Source organism: Pan troglodytes, chromosome 13 (genome assembly GCF_028858775.2).
Source record: "Pan troglodytes isolate AG18354 chromosome 13, NHGRI_mPanTro3-v2.0_pri, whole genome shotgun sequence".
Classification (NCBI taxonomy): Eukaryota; Metazoa; Chordata; class Mammalia; order Primates; family Hominidae; genus Pan; species Pan troglodytes.
This window is the reverse complement of record NC_072411.2, coordinates 93,191,232-93,219,187: the sequence shown is the minus strand read 5'-3', so window position 1 is coordinate 93,219,187 and position 27,956 is coordinate 93,191,232. Positions and strand designations below refer to the sequence as shown.

Sequence of the window (27,956 nt, the reverse complement as noted above, 5' to 3'; positions counted from 1 at the left end):
GAGATCAACATTGATATTACCTGACATGAATTTCTGAACACTGTATGATGAAATGTTGTATTCATTGTATGATGAAGTAGGCAGCATTTAGAAAATCTGCATACTTCAGTGGACCAATGTTTTTTAAATGACCAGTGTCTGACGTTGCAAAATAATTTGTGGGTAATAGTTTCATTCAAAATATATACAACAAAAGATTTGAATGTAACAGTATACATAAAGTATATCTTTACATAAAGTATACATAAAGTATATGTTGATAAGGTTTCAGATTTCACAATGCAACTAGCCCTTCAGAAACTACCACTCACTGAGTTTTGATGTGGTATCAAAGAAGAATAATTATTTGAAAAGGTCATTATAATACTCCCCTTTTCCAACTACATAAATGTGTGAGTCCATACTTTCTTCAAATATGTCAACCAAAATAATACTTTGCAGCAGATTAAATGCAGAAACAGATATGAGAATCCAGCTGTCTTCTCTCAAACCAGACATTAAAGAGATTTTTTAAATGCCACTCTTCTCATTACGTTTTTCATGTTGGAAGATATATTTGTTTTTCTTAAAACATGTTTAACATGGAGTGGGTTTATTATTGTCATTTTGAAGGAATAAATACATATTTTAATTTTTTCTCAGATTTAAGTTTTAACACAGTAAATAAAAATTTCATCCAGAGCAGTAATACACAAACATTCCTTGGGTTTGTCAACAATTTTTAAGGGAATAATGGTATCTTGAGAACAAAAGGTTTAAAAACTGCTGTGGAAGGCGCAAGGTAAGGCCCTGAAAAGGAGGAGGAGAACAAACTTTGTTTTGTACAGCAGGCACTCAACAACTGAATATGATAATGATAAGGACATGTAAAACCAGTGTGACTAACACTATGAGGCAGGAAGTGAAAAGTGCTAAATAAGTGGTCTAGATGTGCACTGTCCAACACGGCAGCCACTAGCCATATGTGGCTTGGAATGTGGCTAGTCCTAACTGACATGCCCTGTAAGTGCTAAATATACACCAGACTTCAGAGATTGAGTATGAAATAAGGAATGCAAAGTATCTTATTGATAATTTTTTATATTGATTATATGCCAAAATGTTAAGATTCTTGTATATATTGGGTTATTTACAATATTAAAATTAATTTCACCTGTGCTTTTTTCCTTTTTAATGTGGCTATGAGAAAATTTACAATTACATATGTGGCTTACATTTTATTTCTCTTGGAGAGTGCTGGTTTGGACAGGAAGTATGAAGAATTTGGAGCAGGGAAACATTGCTGTGGGTTCAGGTCATCGGGAAGTCTTCACTGAGAACTATAGGATTTCACTAAGTAGGTAGGCTCAGGGAGGAATATCCAGTTGAAGAAAGCCTTGGTAGTGAAATATGAGGTTAATCTGGGCAGCTGAGGTGACTTCTTGGGTCACATCATGGGCTCTTATAGGGGAGAAAAGTTTCCTGGATAGGTTGGGACCAAACTGTACAGAACTTAAAGTGCCAAGAATTTGGATTTTTTTCCTATAGGCAGTGACAGCTTCTCCAGAAGAAAATCAGACTTTGCTTAGTAGCTTATGGAATAGCCTGAAATTGGCACTTTCTTATGTAGGGTCAGAGCAGCATAAGCTCCTGAAAACTGCCTGCTCAACAAGCAGTGGGGACCAGGCCTACCTAACCAGGAAATTTACAGTGATATGGAAAGTGTGACTTTGGATTGATTGACCTATTTGGGGGTGGGTGGTAAGTTTAAGCACATGATAATAATGTCACCTGGGAGAGAAGAATCCAGAGGGTGTACCTGTGTGAAACCCGTCAGGGGAGAGGGAGGCAGGCCTTTCACCTTGCTATATTGCTCTAAGCATGTGTATAACCAAATTCAGTGACACTTTCTACCTTTCAGTCTGTCTGTCTGTCTTTATTTTTGTCTTTATTTTACTATTTTTACTTTCTTAAACATTTTTATTGATTTTTTAATATACGGTGGGATTTTACTGTGTTGCCTGGGCTGGTCTCAAACTCCTGGGCTCAAGGAGTCCTTCCACTTCAGCCTCCCAAAGTGCTAGGATTACAGGTGTGAGCCACCACGCCTGGACTTCTCTTTATTTTATTGAACCCCTACTGTGAATCAAGGGGTTAAGAGCTAACTACAAGGAGATGAAATGAAAAGACCACTGAAGTGGGAAGGGAAACACCTGGGCTATTATCGGGCTCCGTGGCTAACTTATTGAGTCCTCTTGGTCACCTCACTGGGTCTCTTCAGATATGAAAGAGGATTTAGCATTAGATGGGACTAAGACTTCCTCCAACTCTGTGATTCTAGAACAGGCTGATGTCACAAAGGGAGAAGAACGCACTGTAGCAACCAGGGGCAAGGCTACTCAAGGAGAGTAGGAGGAGGCTAGGTCAGGAAGGGCAAGCACTGGTGGCCTACCCAGGACTTGGCCCAAACCTCTGGGTCAGGTCACCCTCCTCGGAGTGAGCGGACCCCGCTGGAATTGGAGCCCAGTAAGGTCTATGAGTTTGGTGTTTTGATCCTGGCTACCCATCCCTTCCATCCCAGGGGTGGTTCACCAGGCTGAGTGGAGCCTTATACTAGTGAGAGAGGAAGCTGAAGAACTGGGCTCCAGGTAAGTAACTCTGCAGAGGATCTCAGATTGTCTAAGGAAACCACTGAAGAAAATGTATGCCCCGCCCCTCCCCTTTTTCCTGGCACTCTTGAGCCACCTGCAGTTGCGAGAGCCGCTGGGAGGGATAAGAGGGAAGAGGACGCCCGGTGAAGGGGCTCCAGCCTGGCAGTTTCTGCGTGTTAGCATTTCTAGAATAGAGTGGGTGGGAACTGACCCAAGTAAAGTCCCAGAGACTCGAACACTGACGCACAGGAAAGCCTCAAGTGGGAGGAGAAATGCAAATCCCCTACTGATGATGGCGTCAGCGGCTTTCTCCTAGGGACTGTGAGGGGCGCTTCTGACTTTGGACTTGAGCACTGCCTGGGACCTGTGCTGAGAGAGCGCTAGGTAAGTGGCCAGACCACACCTTCTGGCTGCCTCTTGTAAGGAGGACATGCTTATTATGCAGGATACTCTGAAGCTTTGCTTTCCCTTGGCGTTTTGACAATTGCTTCATTTTAACCTTCCTGAGGAGGCTTATTATAGAAGGAAGCGCCCGACTCCACGACCCACAGATGCGCCCTGGCACGGGTTCTCCGCGGAAACCGCTCCGCAGGCCCGCGCCACGGTGCCCGGGCGAATCTCCCTGCGGGGGCCAGGGGAGCTGCGGCGGCTGCGGAGGTGTGTCCTCGCGGAGGCTGAAAGTGAGCCCCTCTTCACTTTCTTAGCCAGCTTCTCTAGAGCTGTGATGTCTGACTTTAGATTAGCGTACCTGGATTTCAGAAAAAAGCTTGCAGCTATGGCAGCCGGTGACTGTGGCTTTGATGGGCGCGAGTGACATTTTAGGGCAGGTCATCTCCTTTTGCAAGCTACAGGCCACAGAGCCAAAGCGGCACCACCAGCTCACAGACGGTGGGACAAAATGCCCCTTTAGTGGGATCTTCTAGGAACTGCACGCAAAAAGGACAGACAGGCACTCAGTTTTCAGAAGCAACGTCACAGTTTTCACGAGAAAGAAGTAGCCCCTAGAGAGTGAAAGCAAAGAAACCTGCTGAAGGATGTCTAAAGGCGTTCCCAGAGGCTGCAATAGAAAATGTCCTAGGACTATGTATTCCTTCTTCCTTTTTTCAGCTTTGAATTCAGCTCTCCGAAAGACTCAGATCTTAATAGTGATTTTTTTCGGTGTTTATTTTTATTTTTTTAATTTTCCTTTTATTTTCATTTGACACACAATTGTAAATATTTATGGAATATACAGTGATATTTCAATAAATATGAACAATGTGTTATGATCAAAGGATATTCAGCATATCCATCACCTCAAACATTTATCATTACTTTGTGTTGTGAACGTTCAAAATCCTCTTAGCTTTTTGAAAATATACACTAAGTTATTGTTAACCATATTCATCCTAGTGTTACAGCACTAGAACTTATTCCTCCTATCTACCTGTAAGTTTTAGTTAGAAAATAGATTTTCATCCAAATCATAGCGGGGGTTTAACAATAGTATGATGAAAAACTGTAATGCTATTTTCAACTCATGTTCTCTGTTGTCATTAGCTAAAATAAATTGATAGATAGGACAATGTTGATAGTAGCATGAGAACAAATGTTCCAATTTTGTGTGGAATATATACACATCCGATGGAATATATATACATCCGATATCTGGAAAAACAAATGGTTCAGACTCAGGAAACCTCAGGTTGCCCCTTAGAAGCCTCACACATTAGGCAGGCGTCATTTCGCCTATTTGATCTTCAAGTTTTTCCTTTTTAAAGTTGACATACTACTTATATCCACCTACCCTATTCATAGCAATGTGAGGAGTGCCGCTCATTCTTCATTTAACAAGCATTGATTGAGCATTTACAATATGCCTAGAATTGTAAAGTGTAAAGGTTTTCATAAATATAAAATGATATGCAAATAAAACATTACTTCTTTTCCCACTTGCTTTCTCTTTAGCAAAACATTGGCAACACGTTTTTCTATAAATTTTAAGTCATTTACCAGGAGCTCAGGGAAAAGGTGCTCAAAATGATTCTACTTAAAACCCAAAGAATATGTATATGAAATATATGAAATTACCCTGGTGTTCTATAGGCAAAAGGAAACCTTAGCCTATCTATGAGATATGTTGAAATGTTATGGTGATTAATCATGTAAAAGGGGGTTTGGTGTTTTTACTTGACTTAGAATTGCTGAGAAAACAACCAAAAATTTGACTTTGGAAAACATAAAATGCTGTAATTTCAAGGAGGCAGCGTCATACTAATTTTCCTGAGTTAGGAAATGTGTCTACAGCTTCTAAATTGGCCAGAGTGGGGTTACAAGGGGGAAATGCGTACTTTTCTTTTATGACAGGCTGCCAAATAGGTATCAAGTGTGGTTTCTTACTCCTTAAGTAACTTGAGGGTTTAACCACTATCAGATGTTTCTCAGAGACAAAAAGACTACATCCTTTAAGAGCTTTGCCCACCTATAATGGATCCTCACAGAGAGAAATGAAACACATTCACTGGTTCAGAAATATTTTTAATTTAAAAAACTGGAGCCTACGAAAATGCATACATAAAATTCTTCATGAAGCTAAGACAAAATTGGACTAGAAGTCAAGAACATAAAGCTGACTCTAGAAGCCAGACAAATCTGAAATAAAGAAAAAAGAAATTTGGCAATTTCATATAAAAGAAGCTTCTTGGGGGGTTGTTCCTCACATATAAAGTCTTAGAGGGTTTTAGGAGGTATAGTAAATGTCAAATACGTTTGCCTTCAAGTTGCTCCAAGTCTAAGTGTTGAGGGGACAAGAGATAGGGAAAGAGCTTGTTGATAATAGAAATTCACATAGACAGCTGTGGGCAGGATGTGGGGTGTTTGGCGGAGTGGGAGTGAAAACTTTTTGGAGCAGGTAGAACAGGAGTTCATTTTAGAGCAAGGAAGGCTGTAGTTTAGGGGCACAGAAAGAAGGCTGCTCCCTTCATTAGGGTTGAATTATGAAAAAAAACCTTAGTGAAATTTTTGTATCCTTGGATATATGGGAATTCAGTCATAACATTGACTAATTCTAAGGAAAGAAGAAAATATGTACTAGGGCTATGAACAATATTTTAAAACTCTAATTCTACCCCTTCTTTTATAGCATGTCTCAGTGGAATCAAGTCCAACAGTTAGAAATCAAGTTTTTGGAGCAGGTGGATCAATTCTATGATGACAACTTTCCCATGGAAATTCGGCATCTGTTGGCCCAGTGGATTGAAAATCAAGACTGGTAGGATCAAACATATTTTCCCTAGAAGTTGATGCACAAATGTCTGATGTTCTATCCATGTGAATTTATTTTATGGTCCACTTTTTACTCAGTAGATGCATTCTTTTCAAGTAAAGATCTTTCTCAAGGATTTGAAAGCCTTCCCAAAGAAGGGGAATAATTGTCCTTTCTGGTTCCATTCATTGTAAATGAAAAGTTAATGGTTCCAGTGCTTCTTTTCTCTGTAAACAAAAACCCAAATAATTTTTCATGTATTAAAAAAAGAAGCAAATCAATTGATTGTCAGTTCTCTATCACAGACTCAATGTAAATCAATATTTTTTTCTCAGTAAGATTTATACTCTTCAAAGCTCTATTCACCTTATACCATTTAATTTTTTTCAGCCATCTTTTTTACTGTGGTAAAATACACATAACATAAAATTTACCATTGTTTTTGGTGTACTATTCAGTGGCATTACATATATTCACATTATTATGTAACCATCACCACACCACCATCCATCTGCAGAACTTTTTCATCTTTCCAAACTGAAACTCTGTACTCTTTAAACAGTAACTCCCTAGTCCTCCACCCCCAACCCCTGGCAATCACCATTCTATTTTCTGTCTCTGTGAATGTGACTACTCTAGGTACTTTAGATAATTGGAATCACACAATATTTTTCCTTTTGTAACTGACTTATTTTGCTTAGTGTAATGTTTTCAAAATTCATTCATGTTTAACAGGTATCATATCAGAATTTTCTTCCTTTTTGAAGCTCAATAATATTCCATTGTTTGTATATATCACATTTTGTTTTATAAATGTATCTGCCAATGGACATTTGGGTTGTTCAAACATTTTGGCTATTGCTAATAACCCTGCTAGGAACATTGGTATGCAAATATATGTTTGAGTCCCTGCTTTTAATTCTTTTGGGTATATACCCAGATGTGGAATTGCTGGGTCATATAGCAATTTTATGTTTAATATTTTGGGTAACTGTCATATAGTTTTCCACAGTGATTGACCATTTTACCTTCCCACCAGCATTGCACAATTTCTCTGTATACTCACCAACACTCATTTTCTGTTTTTTCTTTTCCTTTTTGTAATAGCCACCCTAATGGGTATGAAGTGGTATCTTACTCTGATTTTCACTTGAAATTCCCTAATGATTAGTGATGTTGAGCATCTCTTCATGTTAACAATTTAATTTTTTAAAACTTTTAAATGCTTATTACCATGTAATAGGTTTATTGTTTTAAAGTTAGTATGGTAAAAAAGTAGACATTTTACAAAGTTGTTTTCTGTTGTGTAATAATCCTTTTTTTTTTAGGGAGGCAGCTTCTAACAATGAAACCATGGCAACGATTCTTCTTCAAAACTTGTTAATACAACTGGATGAACAGTTAGGTCGTGTTTCCAAAGAGAAAAACCTACTCTTGATACACAATCTAAAAAGAATTAGGAAGGTCCTTCAGGTAAGAATGCATTCTACTTTTCCAAAATATTTGGATATATGAGTCTTAAATTTAGTTAAAAATTAAATATGTACCCTTATATTATTTTCAAATGAAATTTAGGGGAAAAAATTGAGTTATCTTACCACTTACAAATTTTGTGCTCAATTTTATTACCTAACATTTTTCATGAAATGTTGAAAATAAAATACACTAAAAGTATAGTGTATAAAATACATTACAAGTGTGTTGCATGTGGGACTTGCATGTATCTTGTTTACTAGCTATGATCCAGTTCAACAACACTGACCAGACCACAGTTTCATGGCTCTCCAGCAGCCCTCCCTTGCCTTTGTCTCTTAGGTAACAAGTTAGAGTTAGTATTGTTCTCATTCCTAAATGAGAGCATCATGAGTGAATGTATTCTTACAGATTTGGTTCAGATCTCACACTCCTTTAAAAGTGTTCTTTGGTACTCTCTGGTTCACCCAGGCAGAGCCCATCTCTGTGTGTTTCCTCAGCACCAGAACACATCGATACTGTGGCATTTAGTATATTCGACATTATTGCTATTTCTATGTGTTTGACTTCTCTCCCTATCATGAGTTCCTTGAGGCAAGGACTTTAGTGTTCAACTTTGAATTTCCAGCACCCAGCATAAGTCTGGACTTGTGGTAGATGTGCAATGTTTACTGATTAAGGGGTGAGTAAATCAAGTAAGTGAATCAGGGATCTAAAGAATTAAAAGCAGGCTAATATGGAGCTAAACCCAGCAGTTCTAATGTAATAAACCCTGACCATGGACTGCTATAATATTTACTGAGTGCATACAACGTATTAGATAACAGAAAAAGTGCTTTGTGCCATTCTTCATGGAGACATTTTTAGAATCCAAAACCTACAATTAACACATTTTTAGAACATTTTAACTAGACTATAATAGAAATGTTCTTGACATTACATTTGTGAGAAGGACAAATATATTGTTTTTCCTATTGTTGTTTGGATTGCGCTGAGCTATCTTTGCCCTTGTAATCCCCTGTAAATCTGCAAGACACTTGACTAAAAACAGGACAATAGCATATTGCCGACAAAACAGGATTTTTGGCAGCATACAGCAATCTGTCTTTTATGGAGACAAATCATTTAACAGTGGCTTTATTAGCTTAGTGCTCTAATCTATAAACCTAAAATGGGGATTGGCATGCCATGGCCCACAAGTCAAAAGGCCACTGCCCATTTTCATATGGCCCATGACTAAGAATGGTTTTTATGTTTTTAAGTGATTGGAAAAGAATAAAAATAAAATAGATCATAAAATTTAAAATAATATTTCTGACACATGAAAATTATATGAAATTCAAATTTCTGTGTTTTATTGAAACACAGCCACACTCGTTGGTTTACATATCGTTTATGATTGCTTTTACACTACAATGGCAGAAGTTGTGATAGAGACAGCATGACCTATACAGCCTAAAATAAAAATATGTCTGTGTATTATATATGTGTGTATATATGTGTCTCATATTTACATATGATATATATGTATATCACATTTATCTGGCCTTTTATAGGAAAGTTTGCTAACTCTTAGCCTACTAGTAAAGAGTCTATAGGTCACTTTGCTAGATAAGCACAGATGGGGAAAATATTAATAGATGATGCATGGTCTTTGGAACCAAGAAGGTCTGGGTTAAAAATCTGACCCTCAAATGTGGCTTTGAGCAAATCACTTAATCTTCTGACCTGTATCTTTTAATGTAAACAAAGATAATTATTATCTACCTTTTGGAATTGTGAGGAAGGCTGGAGCTTTTCTTCTGACAAAATGTAGGCATTCAATAAATGATTCTTATTGTTGGTAGGTAAAATAGCAGGATTTTCTCAGTGTAAATCAGGGGTAAGAAAACAACCCATCTTTTGTGGGCTAGAGGATAAGATTGTGAGGGAAGCTTCTCCTCTGGCCAGTTGTATCAGACGAACCTTGTTAAACCATCACTTCTATTTCACTACGCCACTGCTCAAAAACCTGCAGTTACCCCCAGTCACGCTTCAGCTCGAGCACAAACTCATCTGCATGTGTTAATTGGCCCTCTAGCATCTTTCCTCTTTAGACCTTTCCCAGCAATCTTCCTTGAGCTCCTCCACATCCCTACCTCAGAAAAATAGATCTACTACTTGTTCCTGAACATGTCACACACACTCTTGAATGACTCAGCCTTGTCCATGATGGTCCTATGGCCAGGAATGCTCTTCCATCCCTCTTCCACCAGTCTAGTTCCCATCCATCCCTAAAGAATCTATGTAGGCTCCAGTGCAACAAGAAAACCTTCACCACATGCTTTAGTCTGTGTTCTCATCCTCCAGCCCTCCAGCAACAACTACAATGTAAGCAGCATCTCCTTGTGTCCCTTTCATCTGTGTTGCATGTGTGTCAAACCAGGTCACAAGGTCCTTGAGGGTAAAAGGCTGATCTCCTTTTCTGACCCCCCTCCCTCACCCTCAGTACTCAATATGGTTCTAGTGCACACTAGGAATTCAAAAAACAATTTGGTGAATTAAGGTATTTGAGTTGAAAAAAACACTTGCTCTTTCTTGTGCTTCCATATATATCAATTTATAAATTGTGCTTACTGGGCATTTGTATTAACAACACAGAAGCTAGTAGTAAAAATCATTGTCAGCTATGGTTTTACACCTAAACAAACCTGCGTTTTATGCTTCCTTTTAACCTACTATAATCCCATTAAGTTGTGTGTGTTTTTTGCGGGGAAGGGTGGTATGATGAGTCTTTTTTAAAAAATAAGATCCTCTCTTCCCCACAAAAAAGAAAAAAAAATTCCCTATCAAAAGGCTGTTGACGCTGTGCTTATCTGGTTTAAATATTTTCATCCTCTGGGATTTTAAATACAAACCATGTTGACAATTACAGCAAAAAGGAGTAAACAATATGATACCTGGGGAACTAAGGGATGTATAAGGTAGATTTATTTTGGTTCTTTATAGAACAGGTGAGATCTCTAGTTTCAGTATTTTATTATTTATATTACACCTACTTCCAATAACAGTTTGGAATGGCTTGCTATAAAGGACAAAACAAAACCAGTTTCCCGATGGCAAATTCAAGAAGCTCCAAGGTGGAAGCAATAAACACCATCGTTCAGCAGCCCTTGGCCTATTTAAGGGGAGGCAGACTCACACGCAGGAGCAAGGGTTACTTGAATCCTGGCCCTGCCGCTTGCAATGTGGCCCTGAGTAAGATATTCACACACTCTGGCCTCAGTTTCCTCAGCAGTGTAAGGGGCAATCACACTGGTACTTTCCCCACAGAAATGTTAGGAGTATGGAGATAATTGATTCTAAAACCTGCAGCAAGAACCACAGTCTTTTGCTAAAGGTTTGCTAAAAATAAATATCTGCCCCAGATAATTCAAGAATGCTTTGCTTTAAGAAAATTAATGGACCTTAAAAAAATTAGTGCAGTTTATTTTTAAGAGTAGTTTTAGGTTTACAGAAAAATTGAGCAGAAAGTGAAGTTCTCATATACTTCCTTCCCAGCTCCACATCCCAGTTTCACCTATTATTCATGTCTTGCATTGGTAGCATACATTTGTGACAGTTGACGAAATAATATTGATACATTATTATTAACTTACATTTCAAGACTACATTAAGATTCACTCCTTGTGTTGTATAATTTTATGGGTTTTGACAATGCCTAATGTCATATATCTACCATTACAATATCATACTACAGAGTTTCATGGCCCCTGAAAATCTCCTGTCCTCTCCAATATTCATCCTTCTCTCGCTTCCCACGGAGCCCCTGAACACTACTGATCTTTTTACTCTCTGGATTTTTCTCCCGTGTGATAATTCTTTTTTTATTGATATACAATACTTTACATATTTATGGGGTACATGAAATATTTTATTCCATGCATAGAATGTGTAATGATTAAGTCAGGGTATTTGGATTATTCATCATCTTTGAATTTATCATTTCTATGTTGGAAACATTTCAAACCCATTCTTCTAGCTACTCTGAAATATACATTACATTGTTGTTAACTATATTAACCCTGCTACAGAATGTTAGAACTTAATCCTTCTATTTAACTGTATGTTTGTACCCATTAACCAGGCTCTTTTCATTTCCCTCCATCCACCCACCCTTCCCAGCCTCTGGTATCTATATTCTACTCTTTATCTCCATGAGATCCACTTCTTTAGCTCCCACATATGAGTGAGAACATGCGATATTTGTCTTTCTGTGCCTGGCTTATTTTATTTAACATAATGACATCTTGTACGATCCATGTTGCTGCAAATGACATGATTTTATTCTTTTTATGGCCAAATAGTATTCTATTATATGTGTGTATGCATGTGTGTGTGTGTGTATATATATATATCTATTTTCTTTATTTTCTTTATCCATTCTTCCATCAATGGACACTTAGGTTGATTCCAAATCTTTGTTATTGTGAATAGTCCTGCAATAAACATGCAAGTGCAGGCATCTCTTTTATATTCTAATTTTTTTTCCTTTGGATAAATACCTAGTAGTGGGATTGCTGGAGCCTATAGTAGTTATATTTTTAGTTTTTTGAGACATTTCCATACTGGTTGTATTAATTTACATTCCTACCAACAGTGTACAGACTTCCCTTTTCTCTGCATTGTCACCAGCATGTTATTTTTTGTCTTTTTAAAAATAGCCATTCTAGGCTGGGCGTGGTAGCTCACACCTGTAATTCCAGTACTGAGGTCAGGAGTTTGAGACCAGCCTGGCCATCATGGCAAAACCCTGTCTCTACTAACAATACAAAAATTAGCCAGATGTGATGATGCACGCCTGTAATCCCAGCTACTCAGGAGGCTGAGGCAGGAGAATCCCTTGAACCCAGCAGATGGAGGCTGCAGTGAGCCGAGATAGTGCCACTGTATTCCAGCCTGGACAACACAGCAAGACTCTGTCTCAAAAAAATATATATATAATCATATATATGTGTGTGTGTGTGTATATACACATATATATGTATATATATCATATATGGTATATATAAAAATATATATATCATATATGGTATATATAAAAATATATATATCATATATGTATATATGTGATATACATATGTGTATGTATATATGTGATATACATATGTGTATGTATATATGTGATATACATATGTGTATGTATATATGTGATATACATATGTGTATGTATATATGTGATATACATATGTGTATGTATATATGTGATATACATATGTGTATGTATATATGTGATATACATATGTGTATGTATATGTGATATACATATGTATATGTATATATGATATATATACATGTATGTATAAAATAACCATTTTAACGGGGGTAAGATGATATCTTATTGTGGTTTCAATTTGCATTTTCCTGATTAGTGATGTTGAGCATTTTTTCTTATATCTGTTGACTATTTGTATGTCTTTTAAATTTTTAAATTATTTTTATTTCAGTAGTTTTGGGAGTACAGGTGGTTTTTGGTTACATGGATAAGTTCTTTAGTGGTGATTTCTAAAATTTTAGTGCACCTGTCGCCCGAGCAGTGTACACTGCACTCAATATGTAGTCTTTTATCCCTCACCCCCCGCTCCCAACCTTCCCCCACAAGTCCCCAAAGTCCGTTATATCACTCTTATGCCTTTGCATCCTCATAGCTTAGCTCCCACTTGTGAGAACATATGATATTTGGTTTTCCATTTATGAGTTACTTCACTTAGAATAATGCCCTCCAGTTTTATCCAGGTTGCTGCAAAAGACATTATTTCATTCCTTTTTATGGCTGAGTAGTATTCCATAGTGTATATATACCACATTTTCTTTATCTACTCATTGGTTGATGGACACTTAGGTTGGTTCCTTATCTTTGCAATTGTGAATTGTACTGCTATAAACATGGTTGTGTGTGTGTATTTTTTATATAATGATTTCTTTTCCTTTGGGTAGATACCCAGTAGTGGGATTGCTGGATTAAATAGCAGTTCTGCTTTTCTCTGAGGAATCTCCATACTGTTTTCCATGGTGGTTGTACTAGTTTACATTCCCATCAGCAGTCTAACAGTGTTTCCTTTTCACTACATCCATGCCAGCATCTATTGGTTTTTGACTTTTTCATTATGGCCATTCTCGCAGGAGTAAGGTGGTATCTCATTGTGGTTTTTAATTTGTATTTTACTGACAATTAGTGATGTTGAGCATTTTTACATGTTTGTTGACTGTATATCTTCTTTTGAGAATTGTGTATTCAAGTCCTTTGCCCGCTTTTTGATGGGATTATTATTAGTTTTTTTGCTGATTTGTTTGAGTTCCTTGCAGATTATGGATATTAGTCCTTTGTCAGATACATAGCTTGCAAATATTTTCTCCCACGCTGTGGGTTGTCTGTTTACTTGGCTGATTATTTCTTTTGCTGTGCAGAAGCTTTTTAGTTAATTAGGTCCCATCTATTTATCTTTGTTTTTGTTGCATTTGCTTGTGGGGTCTTAGCCATGAATTCTTTGCCTAAGCCAATGCCTAGAAGTGTTTTTCCAATGTTATGTTCTAGAATTTTTATGGCTTCAGGTCTTAGATTTAAATCTTTGATCCATGTTGAGTTGATTTTTGTATAGGCTGAGAAATCAGTTTCATTCTTCTACATGTGGCTTGCCAGTTTTCCCAGCCCATATATTGAATAGGGTGTCTTTTCCGTGATTTATATTTTTGCATGCTTTGTCGAAGATCAGTTGGCTGTAAATATTTGCCTTTGTTTCTGGGTTCTCTATTCTGTTCCATTTGTCTACCTGCCTACTTTTATGCCAGTACCATGCTGTTTTGGTAACTATAGCCTTCTAATATAATTTGAAGTTGGGTAATATGATGTCTCCAGATTTGTTCTTTTTGCTTAGTATTGCTTTGGCTATGCAGGTTGTTTTTTGGTTTCATATGAATTTTAGGATTGTTTTTTCTAAATCTATGAAGAATGATGATGGTATTTTGATGGAAATTGCATTGAATCTGTAGACTGATTTGGGCAGAGTGGTCATTTTCACAATATTGATTCTTCCCATTCATGAGCATGAAATGTGTTTCCATTTGTTCATGTTATATATGCTTTCTTTCAGCAGTATTTTGCAGTTTTCTTTGTAGAGATCTTTCACCCCCTTGGATAGGTATATTCCCAAGTATTTCTTTCTTTCTTTTTTGCAGCTATTGTAAAAGGGATTGAGTTATTGATTTGATTCTCAGCTTGGTCATTGTTGGAGTATATCAGAGCTACTGATTTGCGTACATTGATTTCATATCCTGAGAGTTTACTGAATTCCTTTATCAGAGTTAAGAGCTTCCTGGATGAGTCTTTAGAGTTTTCTAGGTATACGATTATATCATCAGCAAACAGTGACAATTTGACTTCTTCTTTTCCAATTTGGATGCCTTGTATTTCTTTCTCTTGTCGATTGCTCTGGCCGGGACTTCCAGTACTATGTTGATTAGAAGTGGGGAAAGTGGGCACTCTTGCCTTGTTCCAGCTCTCGGGGGGAATGCTTTCAACTCTTCCCCATTCCGTATAATGTTGGCTGTAGGTTTGTCATATATGGCTTTTATTATTTTAAGTTCATTTTATGCCTATTTTGTTGAGGGTTTTTTATCATAAAGGGATGCTGGATTTTATCAAAGACTTTTTCTGCACCTGTTGAGATGATCATATGGTTTTGTTTCTAATTCTGTTTATGTAATGTATCATATTTATTGACTTTGTGTGTGTTGAACTATCCCTGTATTCCTAATATAAACCCATTTGATCATGATGTATTATCTTTTTGATATGCTGTTGGATTTTGTTAGCTAGCATTTTGTTGAGGATTTTTGCATCTATGTTCATCAGAGCTATTGGTACGGTAGTTTTCTTGTTATGCCCTTTCCTGGTTTTGGTATTAGGGTGATACTGGCTTCATGGAATGATTTAGAGAGAATTCCCTCTTTCACTATCTTTTGCAATAGTTTCAGTGGGACTGGTACCAATTCTTCTTTGAATGTCTGATAGAATTCAGCTGTGAATCCATCTGGTCCTGGACTTTTTTGGTTGGCAATTTTTTTTAAACTACTGATTCAATTTTGCTGCTTGCTATTGGTCTGTTCAGGGTTTCTGTTTCTTCCCGATTTAATTTAGGAGGGTTTTATATTTCCAGGAATTTATCTATCTCCTCTAGATTTCCTAGTTTGTGCACATAAAAGCGTTCATAATAGCCTTAGCTAATCTTTTGTATTTCTGCGGTATTGGCTGTAGTTTCATTTCTCGATGCGAAATGAAATCTTATTTGGATCTTCTCTCTTCTTTTTTTGGTTAATCTCACTAATGGTCTATCAATATTATCTTTTCAAATAACATGCTTTTTGTTTCATTTATCTTTTGTATTTTTTTGTTGTGATTTTATTTAGTTCTCTGATCTTTGTTATTTCTTGTGTTATGCTGGGTTTGGATTTAGTTTTTTTTGAGAAATGTCTATTCATATTTTTGCCCACTTTTTAATGGGATTATTTGGTTTTTACTGTTGAATTGTTTGAGTTCCTTTTATAGTCTGGATATTAGCCTTTTGTCAGATGAATAGTTTGCAAATATTTTCTCCCATTCAGCAGATTGTCTCTTCACTCTGCTGATTGTTTCCTTTGCTGTGCAGAAGCTTTTTAGTTTAATGTAGCTCTATTTATCTATTTTTGTTTTTGTTTTCTGTGCATTTGAGGTCATAAGCATAAAATCTTTGCCTAGACCAATGTCCTGAAGCATTTTCCTTATGTTATCTTGTAGCAGTTTATAATTTTAGGTGTTACATTTAAATCTTTAATCCATCTTGAGTTGATTTTTATATATGGTGAGAGATAGGGTCCAGTTCTATTCTTCGGTGTATGGATATCCCACCACGATTTATTGAAGAGGATGTTTTTGCCCGAGTGTAGGTTCCTGGCACCTTTGTCAAAAATTAGTTGGCTGTAAATATGTGGATTTATTTCTGGGTTCTCTATTCTGTTCCATTGGTCTATGTGTCTGTTTTTATACCAGTAACATGCTGTTTTGGTTACTATAGTCTTATAATATACTTTGAAGTCAGGTAGTATGATGCTTCCAGCTTTGTTCTTTTTGCTCAGATTGCTTTGGCTCTTCAGGCCCTTTTTGGTACCATACAAATTTTTTTTTCTATTTTACTATTTTGTTTTTTCTATTTCTGTGAAAAACGACATTGGTATTTTAATAGGGATTGCTTTGATTCTGTAGATTGCTTTGGGCAGTATGATCATTTTAATGATATTAATTCTTCCAATCCATGAACATAGAGATGTCTTTCCATTTGTTTGTGTCCTCTTCAATTTTTTTTCCTTTTTTTGAGATGGAGCCTTGTTTGTTGCCCAGGCTGGAGTGCCTTGGCACAATCTCAGCTCACTGCAACCTCTGCGTTTCTCCTGCCTCAGCCTCCCGAGAAGAGTAGCTGGGACTACAGGCGTGTGCCACCATGCCTGGCTAATGTTTGTATTTTTACTAGAGATGGGGTTTCACCACGTTGGCCAGGTTGGTCTCAGACTCCTGACCTCAGGTGATCTGCCCACCTTGGCCTCCCAAAGTCCTGGGATTACAGACATGAGCCACACCGCACCTGGCCCTCTTCAATTTTTTTAATCAGTGTTTTGTAGTTTTCCTTGTAGAGATCTTTCACTTTCTTCGTTAAATTTATTCCCAAGTATTTTATTTTTTATAGGTATTATAAATGAGATTGTCTTCTTGATTTCTTTCTCAGCTAATTCATTTTCGTTGTATGGAAACGCTACTGATTTTTGTATGTTAATTTTGTATCCTGCAACTTTACTGAACCTATTTATCAGACCTAGGAGATTTTTGGTGGACTCTTTAGGATTTTCTAGTATAAAATCATATCATCAGCAAAGAAGGACAAATTTTTCTTTTTTGATACAGAGTCTCACTCTGTCACCCAGACTAGAGTTCAGTGGTGTGATCTTGGCCCACTGCAACCTGCGCCTCCCAGGTTCAAGCAATTCTCCTGCATCAGCCTCCTGAGTAGCTGGGATACAGGCACATGCCACCACACCCAGCTAATTTTTGTATTTTTAGCAGAGATGGGGTTTCACTGTGTTGACCAGGCTGGTCTCGAACTCCTGACCTCAAATGATCTGCCTGTCTTGGCCTCCCAAGGTGCTGGGATTACAAGCATAAGCCACAGCTCCTGGCCAAGAAAGACAATTTGACATCCTCTTTTGCAGTTTGGGTGCCTTTTATGTCCTTCTCTGGCTTAATAGCTCTGGCTATGACTTCCAGCAATATGTTGAATAGGAGTAGTTGAAAAATGTTCATCCTTGTCTTGTTCCAGCTCTCAGAGCTCTCAGAGAAAAGACTTTCAGCTTTTTCTTATTCAGTATGATGTTAGCTGTAGGTTTGTCATGTATGGCCTTTTTATGTTGAAGTATATTCCTTCTATGCCTCATTTGTTGAGAGTTTTGGTCATGAAGGACATTGAATTTCACCAAATGCTTTTTCTATATCTATTGAGATGGTCATATGATTTTTGTTCTTCATTCTGCTGATGTGATTTATCACGTTTACTGATTTGCATATGTTGAACCATCCTTGCATCCCTGGGATAAATCCCACTTGATCACATTGGTTTTTTGTTTTTTGGTTTTTTTTTTTTTCTGAGATGCTGTTGGATTTGATTTGCTAGTATTTTGTTGACAAATTTTGCATCAGTATTCATCAGGGATATTGGCCTATAGTTATCTCTTTGTGTTGTGTCCTTGTCTGGTTTTGGTACCAGGGTAGTGCTGGCATAGAACGAGCTAGGGAGAATTTCTTCCTCTTCAATTTTTTGGAATAATTTGAGGAGAATTGGTGTTAGTTCTTCTATGAAAGTTTGATAGAATTTGGCAGTAAAGGTCAAGTGTGTTGGCACATGCCTGTAATCCCAGCACTTTGGGAAGCTGAGGCAGGTGACCACCTGAGGTCAGGAGTTTGAGACCAGTGCAGCCAACATGGTGAAACCCTGTCTCTACTAAAAATACAAAAAATTAGCTGGGCGTGGTGGTGATCACCTGTAGTCCCAGCTACTCATGAGGAGGAGAATCACTTGAGCCTGGGAGGCGGAGGTTGCAGTGAGCTGAGATCACGCCACAGCACTCCAGCCTGGGCGACAGAGTGAGACTCCATCTCAAACAAACAAACAAAAACAATAACAACAACAACAACAAAGAATTCGACAGTAAAGTCATCCAGTCCTGGACTTTGTCAGAAGACTTACTAATTCAATCTCCTTACTCATTATTAGTCTGTTCAGGTTTTTTTGGGTTTTTTTTCCTGATTCAATCTTGCTAGGTTGCATGAGTCCAGGAATTTATCCATTTCTTCTAGGTTTTCCAGCTTGTTAGTGTATTTTTCATAATTGTCTCTGATGATCTTTTATATTTTCGTGATGTCAGTTGTAATGTCTCCTTTTTCATTCCTGATTTTATTTATTTGGGTCATCTCTCTTTTTTATGGTTAGTCTAGCAAGTTGTTTATTGATTTTATCTTTTCAAAACAACTAGTTTTTCATTTTGTTGATCCTTTGTATCTTTTTTTAGTCTCCATTTTATTCTGCTCTGATCTTTATTAATTCTTTCCTTCCACTAATTTGGGGTTTTTTTTCTTGCTTTTCTAGTTACTTGAGGTGCATGATTAGATTGTTTATTTGAATTTTTTATCTTTTTATGTAGGTGTTTATTTCTATGAACCTCCCTTTTAGCACTGCTTTTTCATAGATTTGGATATGTTGTTTCAATTTTCATTTGTTTCAAGGAATTTTTTTATTTCCTCAATTTCTTCCTTGATGCAATGATTATCCAGTAGCAGCGTGTTTAATTTTCATGCATTTGTACAGTTTCCAAAGTGCCTTTTGTTGTTGATTTCTGGTTTTATTCTATTGTGGTCTAAGAAGATATCTGATATAATTTTGATTTTTAGAACAATTTTTGAGACTTGCCTTTTGTCCTATGATCTTGATTGGGTAGTATACTTTGGCTTTGATTCTGAGTGTGTACAGTAGTGTAGTCTCTGTGTAATTTCTTTGGCTATAAACAACATCAGTGGTGTCTATGATTTCCTTGATGGCTTAGGGTGCATTTGTTAGTGGAGGCTGTGTTGAAGTTTTTCTGGGGACTGGGACACCAGGTGGGCCAGTATTTAGGCCCTAGGGGTGGCAGCAGTGGGCTGACCATGTCTGTCCTTGGGACCCAGTGTGGAGTATGCTGGCACCAGTGTTAGCAAGTCCAGGTGGGCCAAATATTAAGCCTCTAGGTGGCTTTCGTAAGTGCTGGATATAGCAACAGTAGGCCAGGCAGGTGTGTGGGTTCTTGGACCCCCGGGCAGGCAGTATGGCATGGGCAATGGCAGTAGCAGTGATGGGACAACCCTTTGCTCCCATGCAGGCTATGCTGATGTTGGAAGTAGTTGTGATGGGCTGGGAGGGCCAGTCCCCAGGCCTATAGGTAGCACATGTGGGTGGGTGCCAGCTGTGGTTGTAGCAGCAGGTTGGATGGGCCCAACCTTAGACTTTGGAAGGATTGCTCAGGTGTGAATGGTGGTAGACTGGGTTGTATGAGCCCCACTTTACAGTTTGCCTTTTCTAGACTGTCATGTAATTGGAATCATATAGGCCGTGGCCTTCTTAGACTGGCTTCTTTCACTTGGCAATATGTTTTTAAGGTTCCTTTGTGTCTTTGCATGGCTTAATAGCTCATTTCTTTTTGCTGCTGAATAATATTCTTTTGTACAGATGTACCCCAGTTTGTTTATTCATTTTTGGCTATTATGAATAAAGCTGCTACTAGCATTCATATGCGATTTTGTGTAGGAGTAAGTTTTCAACTCATTTGGATAAATATCTAGAAGCATGATTTCTGAATCATTATTATTGGACTTACTGTTGCAAACCCCTTTTCCTTATTCACCTTCCTTTTTGTCTTTCTCCCTCAGATAGAATGACTTAAGAAAAATAAAAACAGTGCATATTCAAAATTTTTTTAAATTAAAGCAACACAAAAAGTGCAAAGAAGAAAGTATGAAAAAATAAAAAATCTATGGCCTGGAAATAAACATATTAATATTTGATAGGTGTCATTCCAGACATCCCCTTATACATGTATATATGCAGATGGAAGGTGGAATTGCTACTGCTGCTCCCATCCCCTGCCCCCACCCACCCACACACACACCAGGAACGCTCCATATCTCTTACCTTACATTATTTTCCTCCATAGCTTTTATAAACCTCTGGCCTCCTCTATATTTACTTGCCTTTTTCTTGCCATTAGAAGACCATCTTCATAAAGGGAGGGATTTTGTTTGGTTTACTTCTATATCCCCAGTGCCTGGACAGTGTGCCTAGACACATACTAGGTGCTCAATAAGTGACTTATGAATAAATGAATACCTACATAGGAATATCAGATCAAAAAATGAAACCATATTATTAATATGTATTTTAAAATAAAAGTTTATTTTTATTTGAATTCAATTAAATATTATTTTAAAATATTAAATGTTTCCTTACCATAAGAAATATTTTTTCCCAAAAGAAATTCCACTCAAGTTAATTTTTAAAACTATGAAAACCGCCAGGTGCAGTGGCCCACGCCTGTAATCCCAGCACTTTGGGAGGCCGAGGTGGGCAGATCACGAGGTCAGGATATCGAGACCATCCTGGCTAACACGGTGAAACCCCGTCTCTACTAAAAATACAAAAAATTAGCCGGGCATGGTGGCGGGCGCCTGTAGTCTCAACTACTTGGGAGGCTGAGGCAGGAGAATTGCGTGAACCCGGGAGGCGGAGCTTGCAGTGAGCCGAGATCACGCCACCGCACTCCAGCCTGGGCAACAGAGCGAGACTCCGTCTTCAAAAAAGAAAAAAAAGAAAACCATTAAGAGATGATGAGATACAGAAACCACATATTTCACTTCTAGGCAGTTGTCTGTTCACTCCATGCTATTAAATATGAGGAGAAATTAACGTTCTTAAATTTGCTTCCACTTGTCGTTCCCATCCCCACCTGCCAATTTTCATCATTTATATTTTGTTAGTTACATTATCCTTGTTGTATCATGGCAATTCCACACATTTCTTTAATTTTGTGTATAGGTAGATTCAGTGCTCATCACCACTTCTTTCACCATTACTTCTCCATTCCTGAGGTTTCAAATTTTGCTTCATTCTGAATTGCCTAGATTTCATCAAGTAGTTTTTCAAGAAGCTCTCAATGATGCTGTAATCTTTGAGAACGTTCATGCTTAAGAATATCTGGTACTGTAAAGGACACACTGACTTGCTATAAAGTTCTTGGTTTACTTTTTCTTTCTCTCAACTATTTGTAGACATTGCTCTATCAATACGGGAGAAGTATTAGGCCAACCTGCAGTTTTTGTTTGCAGTTAGGAGTGATGTTGAAGCTATTTTACAACCAAGACAGTATGAGCAATAACTAATCAGAAAAGATTAGGATCGAACAACTTACTAGCCCTACTGATGCATACCCACTGAATATAAGCTCTGCTTATAGTGAAAAGTCAAAGAGAACAGAAGGATTTAATGTGAAGAATGAAAGTCCCTCGTTTCTTAAGAAACGTTTCTCTTCAGTTATGTTCCAATTGTAATTTAGTGTGGAATGAATGGCGTGTTGCATGCTGTCTTCTCTTCAGGAATAGTTGTAAATCTAGATAACACACACCTCCACAAGTGTAGAGAATAAACAGACCTCTAATTTGCTTTAGTCCCCAGGGTTGGCTACAACACAGCTGCCCTTGGATCGACATGGAGAAACCTGCATTCAAAGGTCCAAATCTTGTCCCTAGGACTTAGCTTCTTCACCTGGGACATTCAGATGATACTAATTGAGGAAACCAAGATACAGGAATTTAGTACCCATCTATTCCTTCTAATACAAAACATCGGAGAATTCTGGCTTTTGCAAACTGTTGTTGACATTTTATACCCAGATGTTACCATTACCTTTGAAGCCTCTTGTGCCTCCTCCCTGACACCACTCTGCTCTCTTTCCGCCTGGAGCAACCACTGACCCAAAATTTGCATTTGTCATTTTTTTTCTTTTTGTTGCCATTTTACCACATACATTTGTATCCCTAAACAATAAAGTGTCTAGGTTTGAAAGCTGCTAAATCCACGAGTGAGATCACACTATATTTATACTTCAGCAACTTGCTTTCTTCACTCAGCATGGTTCCTGACATTCATCCATACGGATGTGTGTAGCAGTAGTTTATTCATTTTCATTGCTGCATAGTATACCATTGTGTGAATTATCACAATTTATTCATTCTACTGTTGATGGGCATTTGCGTTATTTCCTGTATTTCTTTGCTATTGCAAACAATGTTACTGTGAACATTCTTATGGTGTGTCCCTTGGGGCACATGTGTAAGAAATTCTCTAGAATATATGCCTAGGAGTGGAATTGCTGAATCATGCACTATGTGCATCTTTAATTATATTATATAATGCCAAATTGTTTTTTAAAAATGGTTATACCAATTTACACTTTCCTTATAGGGCTGGAGTTCTGGCTCAATATTCTCATCTACACTTGTTATGGTCATGGATCATACAATCTGGTGGTATATCCGCCTTATTTCCTCATTTTACTTTTTATTATTTTTCTAATTTTTTCTAACTTTACTCAGATACTTAATTTTCATCCCTTTTTTAATAAATGCATTTAATTTTTGATATTTTTGAGAGGTGATTTTGTATGCTTTCATATGTAGTGCTCTCATTGTTCATATCTAAGTAATCCATAATTCCAGTTTTGAATTCTATTTCTGGCTAGATAAATTAAAAAACCATTCCACTATAAACACATAGAAATGCGATATAAATTATAACAGGCTTTTAAATGCACAGATAAGCTCACCACAAATTAAAAGAAATCACGGAAACAAAAATTAAGAAAAACCTGTAAAACAAAATTTAAGTAGGAGCTCACATGATGGCTTCCATGCATTCTTAGATTTTAGAAATACAGGTCCCCAGCATGATAAATTTAAAAAGCAAATGAACTGCAGGACACTAGAAAGAAAATATTCTAAAAGTAACAGAGAATAACAAATATATTATCTATTTAAAAAAGGGAGATAGGCCAGGCGCCGTGGCTCAAGCCTGTAATCCCAGCACTTTGGGAGGCCGAGGTGGGCGGATCACAAGGTTGGGAGATCAAGACCATCCTGGCTTACATGGTGAAACCCTGTCTCTACTAAAAAATACAAAAAATTAGCTGGGCGTGGTGGCAGGCGCCTGTAGTCCAAGCTACTTGGGAGGCTGAGGCAGGAGAATGGCGTGAACCCAGGAACCAGAGCTTGCAGTGAGCTGAGATTGTGCCACTGCACTCCAGCCTGGGCGACAGGGCAAGAGTCTGTCTCAAAAAAAAAAAAAAAGGGAGCTAGACTGAAAGCCAAAACAGTAACAAGTGAGAAGAGGGTAGAATAATTTCTTCACAGAACTTCAATACACTATCTATCAATATTCTATTCCCAGCTAATTCTATTAGCTAATTCTATTCCCAGTTATTATACAAGATTGAAACTTCACCACAAAGATACCTTCATGGAAGGAATTCCTAAATGAAATTAATTAGCACAGAAACTAAGCATACTTGGCAAAATTTCAAAAAGACCACTAAAGCAAGTGGAAATAGACTACATAAGAAATTAAAAGCACAAAAATGTCAAAAAAATCCAAATAATATATATTAAATTGACAAAACTCCTCAGTTATAAGACAAATTATGTTTTTTTGGTAATAGTGCACCCAGAACATGAAGTAATAAAAGGGTGACAAGGTCAAAGAGATGAGCTGGGGCTGTCTCATAAAGAAACTTGTGGACCTGGATAAGAAATCTGAGACTTATTGTGTGGTGGGAAGCCACTGAGGAGTTTGAGCAAGGGAGTGACATGAACTGATTTTTGTTTTAAAAAGCTCATTCTGGCGGTTAAATGAACTGTTTTGAGTCAAGAAAGAAGTAAGGAGATGTGTTAGAAAATTCCATTGACTTTTTTTTGGAAAGTGACACGTTAAAGTCTTTTTCTATTACCATGGATTTATCACCTCTCCTAATCTTCTTGGAGTTTTTGCTTTATGTGTTTTGATACAATGTTGTAAGCAGCACAAGTAGAAGTTAACATCTTACTGGTGAATTGAAGCTTTTTAAGAGATGTTTTCTTTTCTTTTCTTTTTTCAGAGATGGGGTCTTGCTGTGTTGCCCAGGCTGGACTTGAACTCCTGGGCTCAAGTGATCCTCCCACATCAGCCTCCCAAGTAGCCGGGACTTCAGGCATGCACCACCATGCCTGTGCATTGACATTTTTAAAAGCCCATCTAAAGCATCCTCCTTTGACCCATTTACTAATTTTTATTTTAAAATTTCATTGCATGCTTTTATTTTTATTATCATTTACTAACTGGTAAATGAATTCATGTCTTCATTTTTATACTTTCTGTGTTATTTTTTACTGGGTATGCCTTTTGTAAATATCATGCAGCAAATTTTATTTAGTCAACAAATATTTAAAGAGCACTCTCTATGTTATCAATCACATTTTAAGCATTAAGAAGAGAAATGGAGGAAGTTATGAAGCTCACAGTCGAAAAAGTTCACATTTAATTGCTTCTCAGCCTTTCAGTGAGGAGCTACTGTAAAAAGTTCATGCTTCCTATGTTTTGCTTTTTAAATTATGGGAACTTCTATGGCTATTCCTCAAAACGTAGTGTTAGGAAAGTAGAGGGAACAGGCCATCTTGTCTGATATTAGAAAAATAAAAAAATCTCTATCAATTAGAAAGCTCTGCTCAGGGTTTTGATATTAACTCTGTGGTTAGTAATCTCACTGCCTATACAGTATTTTTCACAAGCCAGGGTAATGACTATTAGTGAGAGTTTTAAACTCAGTGAGTGAGGGGGCATGGGTATCACCTGCACCTCACATATTCTACTCTCTGAACCACCATGGCCTATTTCTTAGGGGTCATTTGTGTATGGCTGAACGAAAATATGTTAGAGCTGAAAGTACCTCAAAAATCAAGCCATAAGTGAGTTCCTTCTTGTTCAGTCTGTAAAAAATGTCTTTTCAGTTCTGAATATCCCACGAAGTGAGATTTTTAATGACAAGGTAAAGCATTAGAAACACATTTTGCAATACCAAAGAGGAAAGAAAAGTGGCTCGAAATGCAGAGCTGCTCTGAGTCTGTCAGATCCTGTCTTCTAACTCATGTTGCTTTCTCAGTTCCCTCCTCTTCCTTCCCCTCTATACACCACACACAAAGAGAAAAAAAGAGATGACCTCAACCTGAGACCTGAGAAGAATGTGTAGCCACTTTGTGTTAACTCTGAAGGAGTTCTCAGTTGAGGGATCAATATTCATGCCATTTTGCCACACATGGGTAGCAGTCAATTCGTCAAGCACTCCACAGTTATTTCCCCAATTCCCCAACGCACACCCCCAAATCTGTCTCCCTTTAAGATAATACCATGATGTCAGTATCATAACACTCATATTTCGAAAGGTTAGAGAACTCTGTGTTGTGCTGTTTAAGACGAAATGTGAATTAGTTGTCAAGACTTTGTTTGATGCCTAATATGGGATCATCAACAGAAGGTGGATGGTGTGCATCACAATTTGTGCATATCGCACTAAGTTGAAATCCAATATGATCAACGGAAGACTCCAACCACCTGAAATTTCATCGTGAGTCATTTTGTGCATATCCCTCCAAGCCTTTATTTTATCCTAGATTGATCTTCCTCTTGATTAAATCTTCTTTGACAATTTAGTACTCGAGTCCATGACGATTCATCCTTTCCCTGATTTTTTATTTTTGTAAAGTTTATGCCAGAGTATGGGGCTTCTTTATGCAATAATTACTTTGTGGATGATGAAACATCATTTTTATTCCAGTGACAGCTTGGATTTCTTAAAAGTAGGGCTCATATGATTTACTTTGGGGTACAATGGCTATCTACTCCAGATATTTGTTGACTGAATATTGATTACATCATATGGATGTTAACATCAGGATAGTGTTGACTGGCAAAGGCATAAAGTGAAGAGTGCTTAGATAAAATTCTTAGGTTGAAAGAGTTTGCTACCTAGAATGGAGACAAAGTGCAAATGAATATTTATGATGTAGTGTGGTAAGCACCGTGGTAGAGGCATATGCAATCATAATTCACAGTTAGAAACACGTGGGTTGGTTATAAAAGCATAGTTCAGGACTCTCTGAAGAGGAGTAGAGGAAAAAGAGTATCTGGTACAGCAAGAGCAAGAACATGACAACATGAGATTTCCTATCTCACAAACAAGCGAGGCACTTTAAGTGAAGATCTTGAATGCCATGCTAAGCAGTTTGGACTTAATAGGGAACCATCAAAGATTTCAATATGTTTTTATTGAAAAATATCCAGAGCTGATTTTCTCTCTAGGAAGACCCACCCCTTGTCTGCTGTAGGCAAAAGAATATTGGAGAATTCTGACACTGAGTTTTTTTTGTTTTTTTTTTTTCTCATTCTAACCTCTGTTCTCCCTCTCATCAAATCATCCAGAGACTGGATGGATTTTATTTTCCATAACACAAAAGTTAGCCTCCAGCCTGGTCAACATAAGGAGACCCCATCTCTACAAAAAAGATTTAAAAATTAGCTGGGCATGGTGGTGTGTGCCTATAGACTCAGCTAAGTGGGAGGGTGAGGTGGGAGGCTGACTTGAGCCCAGAAGGCAGAGGCTGCAGTGACCCGTGATCATGCCACTGTACTCCAGCCTGGATGACAGAGCCAGAATGTCAAACAAACAAACAAGATTAGCTGTAATATACCAAGGTGAGGGGAAACTATTTCATGTGATGAAAAGTCAAGTCCAAGACCCATGTCATCCTGGGTACTTACAGAAGAAGCCCACCCAATCTGTCCAGGAGCTGTCATGGAAACCCCAGCATGTGAATCTGCTGGCCTGACAGCTGTAACAGAAGCTTGCAGAGAAGCTGCCAACCCAGAGGGCAGTCTGTGGCCAGGAAAAAAAAATGAGATTTCTACAGCCTCTAGTGTGACAACTAACCATACCACTGAGGAAGTGGGTGGGGAGATACAGATGCTGGTAGAGAAAGACGACATGAAGGTGTTCAAAGTCAGCTGTTGATTTTCACTATCTATTGCTTCACTGGCTAGGAGCATCATGGTGGTTGTTAAGCAAAATTTGGGCAGATAATCATAAAAAGTAGGATAATTGTGTCTTTCAACTAAGTTTTTAGAAAATGTTTATTTGTCCCCATTTCATGGAGATGAAGACCTATAAGAAAGCCATCTACACTGTTCTAAACCCATTGTGATTTGGAAACTTTCAAAGAGATACTTAATCAAAACCGAGACAGCTCACAAGACTTTTTACCTTAAATAGGCCTCTAACATATTTTAATATAAATTTTGTTAAAGTAGGTTTAATAAGCAAAAGCATAAAAATGGGAGCAAAAATAAATAGATCTACTTGAAAACAAGTTTGTCAGTATAATCCAA

General features: G+C 37.6%; 1 protein-coding gene across 10 annotated transcripts in view; it reads left to right on the top strand.

Moving 5' to 3' along the window:
* STAT4 (signal transducer and activator of transcription 4) overlaps positions 1-27,956 on the top strand; it is a 145,387-nt gene that overhangs the window by 20,918 nt on the left and 96,513 nt on the right. For 3 of the 10 annotated variants that reach the window (XM_063791398.1, XM_063791397.1, XM_063791396.1), the window contains exons 4-5: positions 5,752-5,880; positions 7,203-7,347. In XM_063791398.1, coding sequence (XP_063647468.1) covers positions 5,752-5,880; positions 7,203-7,347 — 274 coding nt within the window. Of the gene's footprint in view, positions 1-2,334; positions 2,628-2,924; positions 3,015-3,288; positions 3,311-5,751; positions 5,881-7,202; positions 7,348-27,956 lie in introns of those variants that run through there. The other 7 variants (XM_063791400.1, XM_016950234.4, XM_063791401.1 and 4 more) reach the window with 5 other exon arrangements.